This window comes from Hemibagrus wyckioides, linkage group LG18, assembly GCF_019097595.1.
Source record: "Hemibagrus wyckioides isolate EC202008001 linkage group LG18, SWU_Hwy_1.0, whole genome shotgun sequence".
Lineage (NCBI taxonomy): Eukaryota > Metazoa > Chordata > Actinopteri > Siluriformes > Bagridae > Hemibagrus > Hemibagrus wyckioides.
The window spans coordinates 3,235,945-3,251,543 of record NC_080727.1 but is presented as its reverse complement, the minus strand read 5'-3'; the positions used below and the strand labels follow the sequence as shown (position 1 = coordinate 3,251,543).

At 45.4% G+C, this 15,599-nt stretch overlaps 1 protein-coding gene across 1 annotated transcript; it reads left to right on the top strand.

Annotated features, from left to right (window-relative positions):
• Positions 1 to 1,743: 1,743 nt before the first annotated feature.
• Positions 1,744 to 15,009, top strand: bhmt (betaine-homocysteine methyltransferase). Its single transcript, XM_058414714.1, has 8 exons — positions 1,744 to 1,901; positions 2,143 to 2,275; positions 10,870 to 10,982; positions 11,278 to 11,469; positions 11,584 to 11,731; positions 12,399 to 12,581; positions 13,364 to 13,592; positions 14,268 to 15,009. The coding sequence occupies exons 1-8, from the start codon at positions 1,878 to 1,880 to the stop codon at positions 14,446 to 14,448; spliced, it is 1,203 nt and encodes a 400-aa protein (XP_058270697.1). The 5' UTR covers positions 1,744 to 1,877; the 3' UTR covers positions 14,449 to 15,009.
• Positions 15,010 to 15,599: the final 590 nt, after the last annotated feature.

Below are 15,599 nucleotides of genomic sequence, written 5' to 3'. Positions count from 1 at the left end.
GTGCAAGTGACAAGACAGCTTATGTGGCTAGGACAACTTACTTTCTGTCCTTAGCTCTGTGTTGTTTTGTAGCTCTATGTTGTTTTATGTAGCACCAGGGTCCTGGAGAAACGTTGTCTCATTTCGGTCTACTGCGTCAGCTATATATGGTTGAAATGACAATAAAGGCTTCTTGACTTGACTTGACTTGGAAGCCACAATCAGAATGACATGATATATGAGTAAGGTATATACGAGTCCAGAGACATGAACACATGCACAGGCCCACAAATTATTACTCTAGCTAATGTTAACATTATAGTTTACCTATAGAATATAAATATGGAAAAAAGAATACGCTTTAGATATTATGTTTCTTGCGCCTTCATATTGTATTTTTTTATATGTCTGAAATAGAAAAAAGCAAAACATGTTGATCTGTAACTGATCTCATCGCTATGCCTCTTGTGTTAAAGCGTTTGCTGCTGGATGCAACTGGAGCCGTCGCTGGGCAGGGTTCAGGACCAGTTGGTGTGTAAGATCCAGTCTAAACAGGTCACTACAGGACAGACGATCTGACAGCTGGAGGAAGGGAGGGAGGGAGAGCCTTGGCATGTAGTTCACTATACGTCTAACTCACACAGAAATTGCTTCCAGAATTTTGCCTTTATTTCACGTCCAAGTTGCTGGGTATTGCATGCATGCACGAGCCATAGCATGTGCATCTGTATGTTGTGGTGGATTGTTATTTGTGTCTTTAACAAGCTGTACAAAAAAAAGTGTTTACTTTTCTTGCAAGGTGAAATTGTGTATGTGTGTGTGTGTGTGTGTGTGTAGAAATATACACAGACAGCTGTGTACCTTCAACTGAAGATAACCAGCACACTAGTTTTTATCTACTGAGCACCATAGAAGCCAAAGTGGACACTGAGATACTTGTGCATGTCGTGTTTTAATTAAAGATCAGAGCCGAAATGAAAAGAAATAAGAAAGTAGCTGAACAAATCCAGAAAGAAACATGTGCCATGATAGTGTATCGATACTTCTGAAACTTTATGGAACATGCATACTATTACGACACACAACTATTGCGAGTGCCTATCTAATAACACCCATGGATTTGGGCAAACAACCTTAGAAATTCTGACCAATTCTTTTAAATATTTGCTCTCATCTGTCACACCGTGTGTGGAAATGTTTTGAGCTGTGACCCGTTCCAGAGTGAGAACATCCACGTTCAGTCAATCTCCAGCCAGATTCAGTAGTATAATCCACCCCATGCATGATTTAATCATCATGCATCATGTTGTTTTTGCTTTGCTGTGAAAGATCTCTGGCTCGTCAGCACCATTTTATCATCCATTTTGCAAGTGGATAAGAAAAAATAAATGAAAGAAAGAAAAAGACTAGGCCTTTGTGATGAACTTTGGACCTGATCATCAAAGTGGTCATGAAATCATTGCAAAAATGATGCGAATGCTGGACTTGTGCAACCTAGTGGCTTTTAGTAACAAACAAACTTAATGAATAAAAACAGCAATGTGCTTTCAATTCGAACTTTAATTCTGCTTGCTCTGCGACCTGAGCTATTTTCCTATTGGAATGCTATAGTCCACCTTTAAATAAACACATGCACGTCAATTCATAGATAAGTCCAATGGATTTCGTAAAGACAGGAGGCTGGATGACATGATTGCATCATTTATTACACAGAAAGAAAAAACTGGTTTGGAGAGGGCGTCACACCCACCAGTCCTCCTCCACCACCTCCTTTCACAGGGAGATATAAAAAGCTTGGTCTGCTTTCTGCTTTTTCACCAGAGAGTGCCAGGTCAGGGTTTCAGCTGCTCCGACATTAACTTTACATCCCCCTGCAATACCAAAGATCTGCAAAACAAATGGCACCCGTCGGATCCAAGAAGGTAAACTCCCAGATTTGTTTGTTAAGAAGTTGCTTTGCGAAAAAAAACAAAAACAGAATATGAGCATGCAATGAGAATTAGTTTACGCATGAGGATAAAGATATTTTCCGATTTTTGTATTTTACGCACGCAAAAAAGTCTCCAAAATCCAGACGCCTCACGATAAACCCACAATATAGCTTGAATACTGATGATTTTTTAAATCAAATTGTTGTTTGTTTGCTTGTTTGTTTATTTGTAGGGCATCCTGGAGCGCCTGAACGCAGGCGAGGTTGTGATCGGAGACGGCGGCTTCGTCTTCGCCTTGGAGAAGAGAGGCTACGTGAAAGCCGGACCCTGGACTCCTGAAGCCGCAGCTGAGCACCCCGAAGCCGGTGAGTGTCACATTATTATCCGTTTAACTGAAAAAAGAGGAAACTCTGCTCACTTGCACAGGCTCTAATTAACACTTACGCGATTACGTCATTGATTTGAATGGAGGAAACCCTGTGGGTAAGGAGAGGGCGTGTTCACGTAGGTGACCCTGATTAAGACAAAACTCTCCTCTTAAAACGTAAAACTCGCGCAGATTTCTGAAGCTCCATGTTGAGGTTAGGCATTGTGTAAAATATACGCCATATATTGCTCAATTTTGCGTTTTAAAGTTCTGTCCAAAACCCTGGACATCCCAGTCTAGCTTGAAATTTGAATTTCTCTGCGATAATTTAAGAAATTAGTCATCTGTGAAATCGTATTGGAGTGGATTTTAAAATAGAGAAGAAACCTGGATAAGATACACCTTCATTCGTCCCACAGTGGGGAAATTGCCAAAGCGAAATAACCAATGTCAGAAGTGGGATTCGAACCCACGCCTCCAGGGGAGACTGCGACCTGAACGCAGCGCCTTATTATTATTATTATTATTATTATTATTATTATTATTATTATTATTATTATTATTATTATTATTATTATTATTATTATTATTATTATTATTATTATACAGATCTTCAGTTATCACAGGTTTAATTATTAAAGAAACACCTCGCCAACACATTGTGCAGAACATCAATAATATCTGAAGAATCCTGGAAGTAACTGCAGTGTACTTAAGTAATTATTCGTTATGAAGATCATTGGTAAAAAGGCTTCTTTGCATCATTTTGAACTTTTTCCATCACAGCGTGCACACTGAGTGAAAAATACGCTCTAATAAAGGTTCTGGAATTTTTTTGGTATGGTTCTGTGAGGAACCTTTAATAACCATGGAAGTTTTCCGTTGCACAAAATGTTCTTCAGACTATCAACATGCTCTTTATGGTATTAAGGAAAAAGGGAATGCCTTAAAGAACCCTTTACTGAAAGGTTCTTGGAAGGTTTTGTTTCTAGAGTTTCATAGAGTATTCTGTATTTTGTCCGTCTTTAGACAGTGTACACTGACTTTAAAGGAGGACAAGTTTGTCCAAAATCCTGACTATCTGAGTTGCTTTTAATAACTGTTTATTTGCAGAGCAGATTATGAATGAAAATGTTGAGTTTTGGGGCCTGTATGTATTATATACGAGAGTGAGTGAGTGAGTGAGTGAGTGTGTGAGTGAGTGTGTGAGTGAGTGAGTGACTGTGAGCGTGAGTGAGTGTGTGAGTGAGTGAGTGAGTGAGTGACTGAGTGAGTGAGTGACTGTGAGTGTGTGTGAGTGAGTGAGTGAGTGAGTGAGTGACTGTGAGTGTGTGTGAGTGAGTGAGTGAGTGAGTGAGTGAGTGAGTGAGTGACTGAGTGAGTGAGTGACTGAGTGAGTGAGTGACTGTGAGTGTGTGTGAGTGAGTGAGTGAGTGAGTGAGTGAGTGAGTGAGTGAGTGACTGTGAGTGTGAGTGAGTGAGTGAGTGAGTGAGTGAGTGAGTGAGTGAGTGAGTGACTGAGTGAGTGAGTGACTGTGAGTGTGTGTGAGTGAGTGAGTGAGTGACTGTGAGTGACTGTGAGTGTGTGAGTGTGTGAGTGAGTGAGTGACTGTGAGTGAGTGAGTGACTGTGAGTGTGTGAGTGAGTGTGTGAGTGAGTGTGTGAGTGAGTGACTGTGAGTGTGTGAGTGAGTGTGTGAGTGTGTGAGTGAGTGAGTGAGTGAGTGACTGTGAGTGAGTGAGTGACTGTGAGTGTGTGTGTGAGTGTGTGAGTGTGTGAGTGTGTGAGTGAGTGTGTGAGTGAGTGACTGTGAGTGAGTGAGTGACTGTGAGTGTGTGAGTGAGTGTGTGAGTGTGTGAGTGAGTGAGTGTGTGAGTGAGTGTGTGAGTGAGTGACTGTGAGTGTGTGTGAGTGAGTGAGTGAGTGACTGTGAGTGAGTGAGTGACTGTGAGTGAGTGAGTGACTGTGAGTGTGTGAGTGAGTGTGTGAGTGACTGTGAGCGTGAGTGAGTGAGTGACTGAGTGAGTGAGTGACTGTGAGTGAGTGAGTGAGTGACTGTGAGTGAGTGAGTGACTGTGAGTGTGAGTGAGTGAGTGTGTGAGTGAGTGTGTGAGTGAGTGAGTGACTGTGAGTGTGTGAGTGAGTGTGTGAGTGAGTGAGTGACTGTGAGTGAGTGAGTGACTGTGAGTGAGTGAGTGACTGTGAGTGAGTGAGTGACTGTGAGTGTGTGAGTGACTGTGAGTGAGTGAGTGTGTGAGTGAGTGAGTGACTGTGAGTGAGTGAGTGACTGTGAGTGACTGTGAGTGACTGTGAGTGTGTGAGTGTGTGAGTGAGTGAGTGACTGTGAGTGTGTGAGTGAGTGTGTGAGTGTGTGAGTGAGTGAGTGACTGTGAGTGAGTGAGTGACTGTGAGTGTGTGAGTGAGTGTGTGAGTGTGTGAGTGAGTGAGTGAGTGAGTGACTGTGAGTGAGTGAGTGACTGTGAGTGTGTGAGTGAGTGTGTGAGTGTGTGAGTGTGTGAGTGAGTGAGTGTGTGAGTGAGTGTGTGAGTGAGTGACTGTGAGTGAGTGAGTGACTGTGAGTGTGTGAGTGAGTGTGTGAGTGTGTGAGTGAGTGAGTGTGTGAGTGAGTGACTGTGAGTGTGTGTGAGTGAGTGAGTGAGTGACTGTGAGTGAGTGAGTGACTGTGAGTGAGTGAGTGACTGTGAGTGTGTGAGTGAGTGTGTGAGTGACTGTGAGCGTGAGTGAGTGAGTGACTGAGTGAGTGAGTGACTGTGAGTGAGTGAGTGAGTGAGTGACTGTGAGTGAGTGAGTGACTGTGAGTGTGAGTGAGTGAGTGTGTGAGTGAGTGTGTGAGTGAGTGAGTGACTGTGAGTGTGTGAGTGAGTGTGTGAGTGAGTGAGTGACTGTGAGTGAGTGAGTGACTGTGAGTGAGTGAGTGACTGTGAGTGAGTGAGTGACTGTGAGTGTGTGTGAGTGAGTGAGTGAGTGAGTGAGTGACTGTGAGTGAGTGAGTGACTGTGAGTGACTGTGAGTGTGAGTGAGTGTGAGTGAGTGAGTGACTGAGTGACTGTGAGTGAGTGAGTGACTGTGAGTGTGTGTGAGTGAGTGAGTGAGTGACTGAGTGACTGTGAGTGAGTGAGTGAGTGAGTGAGTGACTGTGAGTGTGTGTGAGTGAGTGAGTGACTGTGAGTGTGAGTGAGTGAGTGAGTGAGTGAGTGACTGTGAGTGAGTGAGTGAGTGACTGTGAGTGAGTGACTGTGAGTGAGTGAGTGAGTGACTGTGAGTGAGTGAGTGAGTGACTGTGAGTGAGTGTGTGAGTGAGTGACTGTGAGTGACTGTGAGTGACTGTGAGTGACTGTGAGTGTGTGTGTGAGAGTGAGTGAGAGAGAGACTGTGAGTGTGAGTGAGTGACTGTGAGTGACTGTGAGTGTGAGTGAGTGAGTGAGTGAGTGAGTGAGTGAGTGACTGTGAGTGTGAGTGAGTGAGTGAGTGACTGTGAGTGAGTGAGTGAGTGAGTGACTGTGAGTGTGAGTGAGTGAGTGAGTGACTGTGAGTGTGAGTGAGTGAGTGAGTGAGTGACTGTGAGTGAGTGAGTGACTGTGAGTGTGAGTGAGTGAGTGACTGTGAGTGTGAGTGAGTGACTGAGTGTGAGTGAGTGAGTGACTGTGAGTGTGTGTGAGTGAGTGAGTGAGTGACTGTGAGTGTGTGTGAGTGAGTGAGTGACTGTGAGTGTGTGTGAGTGAGTGAGTGACTGTGAGTGAGTGAGTGACTGTGTGTGTGAGTGAGTGAGTGACTGTGAGTGTGTGTGAGTGAGTGAGTGACTGTGAGTGTGAGTGAGTGAGTGAGTGAGTGACTGAGTGTGAGTGAGTGAGTGAGTGACTGTGAGTGTGTGTGAGTGAGTGAGTGAGTGACTGTGAGTGAGTGAGTGACTGTGAGTGTGTGTGAGTGAGTGAGTGACTGTGAGTGTGAGTGAGTGAGTGAGTGAGTGACTGTGAGTGTGTGTGAGTGAGTGAGTGACTGTGAGTGTGTGTGAGTGAGTGAGTGAGTGACTGTGAGTGTGTGTGAGTGAGTGAGTGAGTGAGTGAGTGACTGTGAGTGTGAGTGAGTGAGTGACTGTGAGTGTGAGTGAGTGAGTGAGTGACTGTGAGTGTGAGTGAGTGAGTGACTGTGAGTGTGAGTGAGTGAGTGAGTGACTGTGAGTGTGAGTGAGTGAGTGAGTGAGTGAGTGAGTGACTGTGAGTGAGTGAGTGACTGTGAGTGAGTGAGTGAGTGAGTGACTGTGAGTGTGTGTGAGTGAGTGAGTGACTGTGAGTGTGAGTGAGTGTGTGTGAGTGAGTGAGAGAGAGACTGTGAGTGTGTGTGTGAGTGAGTGAGTGAGTGACTGTGTGTGAGTGAGTGAGTGAGTGAGTGAGTGAGTGACTGTGAGTGAGTGAGTGAGTGAGTGAGTGACTGTGAGTGTGTGTGAGTGAGTGAGTGAGAGAGACTGTGAGTGTGTGTGTGAGTGAGTGAGTGAGAGAGAGACTGTGAGTGAGAGAGAGACTGTGAGTGTGTGAGTGAGTGAGAGAGAGACTGTGAGTGTGTGTGTGAGTGAGTAAGAGAGAGAGACTGTGAGTGTGTGTGAGTAAGAGAGAGAGAGACTGTGAGTGTGTGTGTGTGAGTGAGTGAGAGAGAGACTGTGAGTGTGTGTGAGTGAGTGAGAGAGAGACTGTGAGTGTGTGTGTGAGTGAGTGAGAGAGAGACTGTGAGTGTGTGTGAGTGAGTGAGAGAGAGACTGTGAGTGTGTGTGAGTGAGTGAGTGACTGTGAGTGTGAGTGAGTGAGTGAGTGACTGTGAGTGACTGTGAGTGAGTGACTGTGAGTGTGTGTGAGTGAGTGAGTGAGTGAGAGAGAGACTGTGAGTGTGTGTGTGAGTGAGTGAGAGAGAGAGACTGTGAGTGTGTGTGAGTAAGAGAGAGAGAGACTGTGAGTGTGTGTGAGTGAGTGAGAGAGAGACTGTGAGTGTGTGTGAGTGAGTGAGAGAGAGACTGTGAGTGTGTGTGTGAGTGAGAGAGAGAGAGACTGTGAGTGTGTGTGTGAGTGAGAGAGAGACTGTGAGTGTGTGTGTGAGTGAGTGAGTGAGAGAGAGACTGTGAGTGTGTGTGTGAGTGAGTGAGAGAGAGACTGTGTGTGTGTGTGTGTGTGTGAGTGAGTGAGAGAGAGACTGTGTGTGTGTGTGTGTGTGAGAGTGAGTGAGAGAGAGACTGTGTGTGTGTGAGAGTGAGTGAGAGAGAGACTGTGAGTGTGTGTGTGAGTGAGTGAGAGAGAGACTGTGAGTGTGTGTGTGTGAGAGAGTGAGTGAGAGAGAGACTGTGAGTGTGTGTGTGAGAGTGAGTGAGAGAGAGACTGTGAGTGTGTGTGTGTGTGAGAGTGAGTGAGAGAGAGACTGTGAGTGTGTGTGTGAGAGTGAGTGAGAGAGAGACTGTGAGTGTGTGTGAGAGTGAGTGAGAGAGAGACTGTGAGTGTGTGTGTGTGAGAGTGAGTGAGAGAGAGACTGTGAGTGTGTGTGTGTGAGTGAGAGAGAGACTGTGAGTGTGTGTGTGTGTGTGAGAGTGAGTGAGAGAGAGACTGTGAGTGTGTGTGAGAGTGAGTGAGACAGAGACTGTGAGTGTGTGTGTGTGAGAGTGAGTGAGAGAGAGACTGTGAGTGTGTGTGTGAGAGTGAGTGAGAGAGAGACTGTGAGTGTGTGTGTGAGAGTGAGTGAGAGAGAGACTGTGAGTGTGTGTGAGTGAGTGAGAGAGAGACTGTGAGTGTGTGTGAGTGAGAGAGAGAGACTGTGAGTGAGTGAGTGAGTGAGAGAGAGACTGTGAGTATGTGTGTGAGTGAGAGAGAGAGAGAGTGTGTGTGTGTGTTTGAGTGAGAGAGAGATTGTGAGTGTGTGTGTGTGAGTGAGTGAGTGAGTGAGTGAGAGAGAGACTGTGAGTGTGTGTGTGTGTGTGTGTGAGTGAGTGAGTGAGTGAGTGAGAGAGAGAGAGACTGTGAGTGTGTGTGTGTGAGTGAGTGAGAGAGAGACTGTGTGTGTGTGTATGTGTGTGTGAGTGAGTGAGAGAGAGACTGTGTGTGTGTGTGAGAGTGAGAGAGAGACTGTGAGTGTGTGTGTGAGTGAGAGAGAGACTGTGAGTGTGTGTGTGTGAGTGAGTGAGTGACTGTGAGTGTGAGTGAGTGAGTGAGTGAGTGAGTGAGAGAGAGACTGTGAGTGTGTGTGTGTGTGAGTGAGTGAGAGAGAGACTGTGAGTGTGTGTGTGTGAGTGAGTGAGAGAGAGACTGTGTGTGTGTGTATGTGTGTGTGAGAGTGAGAGAGAGACTGTGAGTGTGTGTGCGAGAATGAGTGAGAGAGAGACTGTGTGTGTGTGAGAGTGAGTGAGAGAGAGACTGTGAGTGTGTGTGTGTGTGAGAGTGAGTGAGAGAGAGACTGTGAGTGTGTGTGAGTGAGAGTGAGTGAGAGAGACTGTGAGTGCATGTGAGTGAGAGTGAGTGAGAGAGAGACTGTGAGTGTGTGTGAGTGAGTGAGAGAGAGACTGTGAGTGTGTGTGAGTGAGAGAGAGACTGTGAGTGTGTGTGAGTGAGAGTGAGTGAGAGAGACTGTGAGTGTGTGTGAGTGAGAGTGAGTGAGAGAGACTGTGAGTGCGTGTGAGTGAGAGTGAGTGAGAGAGAGACTGTGAGTGTGTGTGAGTGAGTGAGAGAGAGACTGTGAGTGTGTGTGTGTGTGTGTGTGTGTGTGTGTGAGAGTGAGAGACTGTGAGTGTGTGTGAGTGAGAGTGAGTGAGAGAGACTGTGAGTGCGTGTGAGTGAGAGTGAGTGAGAGAGAGACTGTGAGTGTGTGTGAGTGAGTGAGAGAGAGACTGTGAGTGTGTGTGAGTGAGAGAGAGACTGTGAGTGTGTGTGAGTGAGAGAGAGACTGTGAGTGTGTGTGAGTGAGAGTGAGTGAGAGTGAGACTGTGAGTGTGTGTGTGTGAGAGTGAGAGACTGTGAGTGTGTGTGTGTGAGAGTGAGTGAGAGAGAGACTGTGAGTGTGTGTGTGTGAGAGTGAGTGAGAGAGAGACTGTGAGAGAGAGACTGTGAGTGTGTGAGAGTGAGTGAGAGAGAGACTGTGAGTGTGTGTGTGAGAGTGAGTGAGAGAGAGACTGTGAGAGTGAGTGAGAGAGAGACTGTGAGTGTGTGTGTGAGAGTGAGTGAGAGAGAGACTGTGAGAGTGAGTGAGAGAGAGACTGTGAGTGTGTGTGTGAGAGTGAGTGAGAGAGAGACTGTGAGTGTGTGTGTGAGAGTGAGTGAGAGAGAGACTGTGAGTGTGTGTGTGAGAGTGAGTGAGAGAGAGACTGTGAGTGTGTGTGTGAGAGTGAGTGAGAGAGAGACTGTGTGTGTGTGTGTGAGAGTGAGTGAAAGAGAGACTGTGTGTGTGTGTGTGAGAGTGAGTGAAAGAGAGACTGTGTGTGTGTGTGAGAGTGAGTGAGAGAGAGACTGTGAGAGTGAGTGAGAGAGAGACTGTGAGTGTGTGTGTGAGAGAGTGAGAGAGAGACTGTGAGTGTGTGTGTGAGAGTGAGTGAGAGAGAGACTGTGAGTGTGTGTGTGAGAGAGTGAGAGAGAGACTGTGAGTGTGTGTGTGAGAGTGAGTGAGAGAGAGACTGTGAGTGTGTGTGTGAGAGTGAGTGAGAGAGAGACTGTGAGTGTGTGTGTGAGAGTGAGTGAGAGAGAGACTGTGTGTGTGTGTGTGAGAGTGAGTGAAAGAGAGACTGTGTGTGTGTGTGAGAGTGAGTGAGAGAGAGACTGTGAGTGTGTGTGTGAGAGTGAGTGAGAGAGAGACTGTGAGTGTGTGTGTGAGAGTGAGTGAAAGAGAGACTGTGTGTGTGTGTGAGAGTGAGTGAGAGAGAGACTGTGAGTGTGTGTGTGAGAGTGAGTGAGAGAGAGACTGTGAGAGTGAGTGAGAGAGAGACTGTGAGTGTGTGTGTGAGAGTGAGTGAGAGAGAGACTGTGAGTGTGTGTGTGAGAGTGAGTGAGAGAGAGACTGTGAGAGTGAGTGAGAGAGAGACTGTTAGTGTGTGTGTGTGTGAGAGTGAGTGAGAGAGAGACTGTGAGTGTGTGTGTGAGAGTGAGTGAGAGAGAGACTGTGAGAGTGAGTGAGAGAGTGAGTGAGAGAGAGACTGTGAGTGTGTGTGTGAGAGTGAGTGAGAGAGAGACTGTGAGTGTGTGTGTGAGAGTGAGTGAGAGAGAGACTGTGAGTGTGTGTGTGAGAGTGAGTGAGAGAGACTGTGAGTGTGTGTGTGAGAGTGAGTGAAAGAGAGACTGTGAGTGTGTGTGTGAGAGTGAGTGAAAGAGAGACTGTGTGTGTGTGTGTGAGAGTGAGTGAAAGAGAGACTGTGAGTGTGTGTGTGAGAGTGAGTGAAAGAGAGACTGTGTGTGTGTGTGTGTGTGTGTGTGTGGTGCATATAGCTCAAACCAAACACTTGCCTGGTTTGTGCAATGCCAAATAACATATTGTGAACAGCTGTGAATGGATTTCTCTCACTTTCTCTCTCTCTCTCTCTCTCTCTCTCTCTCTCTCTCTCTCTCTGTATCATAGTGCGACAGCTGCACAGAGAATTCCTGAGGGCGGGGTCAAATGTCATGCAGACTTTTACCTTCTATGCCAGTGATGATAAACTTGAGAACAGAGGCAACACCGTCGGCTTCACTGTAAGACTCTTCATATATTTCTGTCAAGGGCTTGCTGTTAAAGTGAGATTTTAAATGATATAAATGTGGTTAAATCAGAGTTCTGGGGCAGCAGGGAGAAGCAGGGCAGCTTTTTGCTGTCACCTCATATAATATTCAACTATAATATCGAGAACTCTAATGGAAAAGCAAATGATGAAGAGGTAGAGGATGAGGAAGGTTGGATCAGTAGGAGGTTGTAGATCTTTAATCTAGAACATATCCTTGGTGTGGTATGTGTGTCCTGCTGTAGTAACCCTTTTCACCCCACCAACAGGGGGCGCAAATCAACGAAGCGGCTTGTGATCTGGCCAGAGGGGTGGCCAATGAGGGCGACGCCCTGGTTGCAGGCGGAGTCTCTCAGACCCCCTCGTACCTGAGCTGCAAAAGTGAGACTGAAGTGAAAGCCATCTTCAAGAAGCAGATGGACGTCTTCATCAAGAAGAACGTGGATTTCCTGATCGCCGAGGTGAGGGGGAGCGTTATGTTGCTTGTGTGAACGGTTCTGGATAGGATTAGCTCATCTAAACGTGTGTGAGTTAGCATTACGTGGCAATAAATGTCGCTGTGATTCACGCTGCAGTACTTCGAGCACGTCGAGGAAGCCGAGTGGGCCGTCCAAGTCTTGAAGGCCACCGGGAAACCCGTTGCTGCCACCCTGTGCATCGGACCCATGGGAGACATGCATGGGGTCAACCCTGGAGACTGTGCCATCCGTCTGGTGAAGGCTGGTACGCTATGTTTGTTTGTACTATCTATCTATCTATCTATCTATCTATCTATCTATCTATCTATCTATCTATCTATCTATCTATCTATCTATCTATCTATCTATCTATCTATCTATCTATCTATCTATCTTTTTCCACCTTTTACACATTAGGTCATGCCTCCAGCCTCCTAGCTTCATAAACAAATAATAATATATTGTCCAACTTGTTAGCAACATTACACTCATGCTAGCAAGCCAGCAACAGGTCATTTGTGTCACTCTGAGCATGTAGCGTCTATTGTTTGATTTTAGATTTTCCTTAAACGGTAGCAACTAAAAACATATAGCCTACAGCTAAGCTATCTGTATTACCTAAGTACTAGCTACGGTAAGTAAACTCACCAGTTTGACAGAAACAACAGGATAAGATTTCTTTCTAAGCCATGATTTCTCCCTTCATGTTTTTTGTGCACTAAACAGTATAAGGAGGTAGGAATGAATCAGTGAAGGTGTGAGTAGTGAACCGAGGAAACGTCGGATCATATGCTAAAGATTTGTCCTTTTCGGACTAATCTCAGCTCAAATGTCATTGAAATGGATGATCAACTAAATTTGTGGGTCATTGGAACTATTTTTAATGAATATTTCTTTCACTTTCCCCCTCTTGTCCCCATTCTTGCCCCCAGGCGCCGACATCGTAGGAGTGAACTGCCACTTTGACCCCAAGACCTGTGTGGAGACCGTATCCATGATGAAGGCGGCGGTGGAGAAAGCTGGACTCAAAGCTCACTTCATGGTGCAGCCTCTGGCCTACCACACGCCTGACTGCAGCTGCCAGGGCTTCATCGACCTGCCCGAGTTCCCCTTCGGTAAACGTTTACTCCTTCGCCGTATATACATATATATATCTCTCGCTATTTATTTTCCGTGCGCAATAATAATAATAATAATAATAATAATAATAATAATAAACAGCGTCACGTGATGTTGCGCGTACGCATTCATTCATATCCTTTCGTCTCCTCCATTTCTCCTGTTCGATATTTTCACTCCACCCTTCAGCAGTTCTTCTCTCCGACTCTATCTAACCCTCCACGTGTTCCTCATTCTCCTCTCTTCTCTCTCACTCTGGTTCCCTACGATATCCATTTTTGTTGTGCGAAGCTAAAACAGAACACATGAGAAAGCGCATCGCTTACTTCGATGACCAATCATAAGCGCTGCTGAAGGTCAAAGCTCAGAATCTTTGAAATGTTTATTATATTTCTTGTAGGGATCGTGTTCACTTTGCCCTGTGATCCTTGAGCTTGGCTCTCTTGGTTCAGAGTCACTGTCTTATTTACGCTAGGCCTTTTCCTCCAGCAGTTACGTTAATCAGCCTCTCGGTGTGATGAACAAACATGATTAATGTTTCAGAGTGCTTATGACGTGAATTTTATGATCTCAGAAACTTCGATGTACTTCGATGCCTTCTTTATCCTGGACATACTGTAATGATCTACAGTAGCACTAACCAGATAAAAACTCAAATATATCACAAACATATGATAAAATGATTAAAAATTCCATGGTTTATTCATCTCAGTGTGCTAAGCATGAACCCTTCAGTCACGTAGCTCAGTCCTAACTGCACTGTTTGTCTGTCCTACAGCTCTGGAGCCCAGAGTACTGACCCGCTGGGACATGCAGCAGTATGCCAGAATGGCCTACAATGCAGGAATCCGCTTCATCGGCGGCTGCTGCGGGTTCGAGCCCTACCACATCCGTGCTATAGCTGAGGAGCTGGCTACGGAGCGCGGGTTCCTGCCCGAGGGCTCTGAGAAGCACGGCCAGTGGGGAAGCGGCCTGGAGATGCACACCAAGCCCTGGGTCCGAGCCAGGTAACCTCGAATAACCAACCTCAAATTGATTATGAATTCATTCCTCTATATTACTATGGAAGGTAAACAAAGGAAATCTAGCCATCACCTATATAACATAAGTATAATAAGTGTCAGCAGACGTACGTACGTCACGTACCGTCCCTGGTATCCCTCACTGCTTGCTAGTTAGTGAAGCAAGAAAGAAATTCAGCCAACTAGATACAGATTTCAGGAAATTTAGTTAGTCAGTCTGTGAAAAAGCCTCTTGTGTAACAGCACACACTTCAGGGAGGGCTGGTGTAGGAAAATAATCAGCATTTTTTAAACAAGGCCTTTCCTTCCAGCATGTCATGTTTTATCCATTTAGAGTTTCATAGAGCTCCTGTCAGAGCTGCTTTTTGAGAAAAAAATAATTGTTTATTGCAAATAGGTGTCATAACAGTGCTCTCGATTTTGTTCTGATGCTTATTGAGTCCTTAATGCTTAATGACTCACCCTTGTACATAGAGTTTCTTTCATAGCTTCAGATAAATCCTGTGGGTTAAAGTCCATGTTTTAACCAGAATATCTGCTGAAAAGCAGCTCATTGTGAGGAATCAGAATTCAGCAGCATCTTTCAGGTCTTTTGTTAAAGTCAGACATAAGATTGTTTTTTTTTTTTGACTGTTTCATGTAACTTCACTTGTCCTTCAGAGCCCGCCGTGATTACTGGGAGAAGCTGAAGCCCGCCTCTGGTCGTCCGTTCTGCCCGTCCATGTCTGCCCCGGATAGCTGGGGTGTCACTAAAGGCCACCCGGACCTGATGCAGCAGAAAGAGGCCACCACTCAGGATCAGCTGCGTCCGCTCTTCGCTAAATCTGAAGCCAAGTCCTGAATATAGAGATGAAGGAAAATCCCACGCTCACCTGTGCCACCGGAGTGTGGGAAACTGAGAGAGAGGGAGAAAAACACAGGATCTTTTGTTCTCTCTCTCTCTCTCGCTCACATAATTTCTCTTTTGTTAGGTTACACAGAATCGAAAGTATTCATATTGGCATGTTTTTTGCCAGGACCATTTTTCTAGTTTTTGCAAAAAACAAACTCAGTATTCTTTTTCTCCAGCCTGTGAAAGCAGTGTTTAGACATAAACATACATTTTAGAATCGTACCTGAGGCACCGTGGCCTTATGTATCCGTATGATTTCGATGCTATTGTTTTGGTCTTTGCTCTATGAGTCAAATCCACCGTTCTGATGACTCTAAACTGCGCTGCATAACCCGCTGCATTACCATGAGCAAAGCTGCGTGACCACATTTCATCCTCTCGGAGTCGTTCGAAATTCCAGGTTCGCCGAAGGCTCCAGGCTTTCAGTAGTTGCTGTCTGATCAGTTGGTGATTGATCTTGACGTTTATGCATTTTGTCATTGACTCAATTCATTAAACATATCAAAGTGATGTCTCTCTTTTTGTCTGGATTGATTTCTTTATTTCAATACACAGCAAAAATATAAGAGAGAAACTGTGCTCTTGGTTTTGATAACTCAGGCTTGAAGAGCTCTGAAAAGTAAACTTAGAAAACAATACAGTTGAATCTTGATGAATGCTCCTAACGCTGATGTTTAAGTAATTATTGCCCCCTAGTGGACATAATTTCAAAAGAAAGTTCTTTGAGAAGACCACTTAAGACCTTTAAGGACATCTGGGGCCAGCTTGAAATCTCAGCATGTGTCAGAAGAAATGTCATTACGTGGAATTTGTGTGTGTGTGAGAGAGAGAGAGAGTGAGAGAGCGAGAGAGTGAGAGAGCGAGAGAGTGAGAGAGCGAGAGAGCGAGAGAGTAAGAGAGCGAGAGAGAGAGAGAGAGAGAGCATCAATGATTGATTGCAAAGCAATTAGAAACCCTTTCAATTAAATTGTCTGAAAGCTTTTTTTAAGGATCTGTGATTCTGAAATGTCGTACTCTCTGTTTATAACTGCTTATAAATGTGTAATGACACTGCAACTGCAGTGCAGGGAATGAGTTAGTCGGAGGATGTGATATAGAAA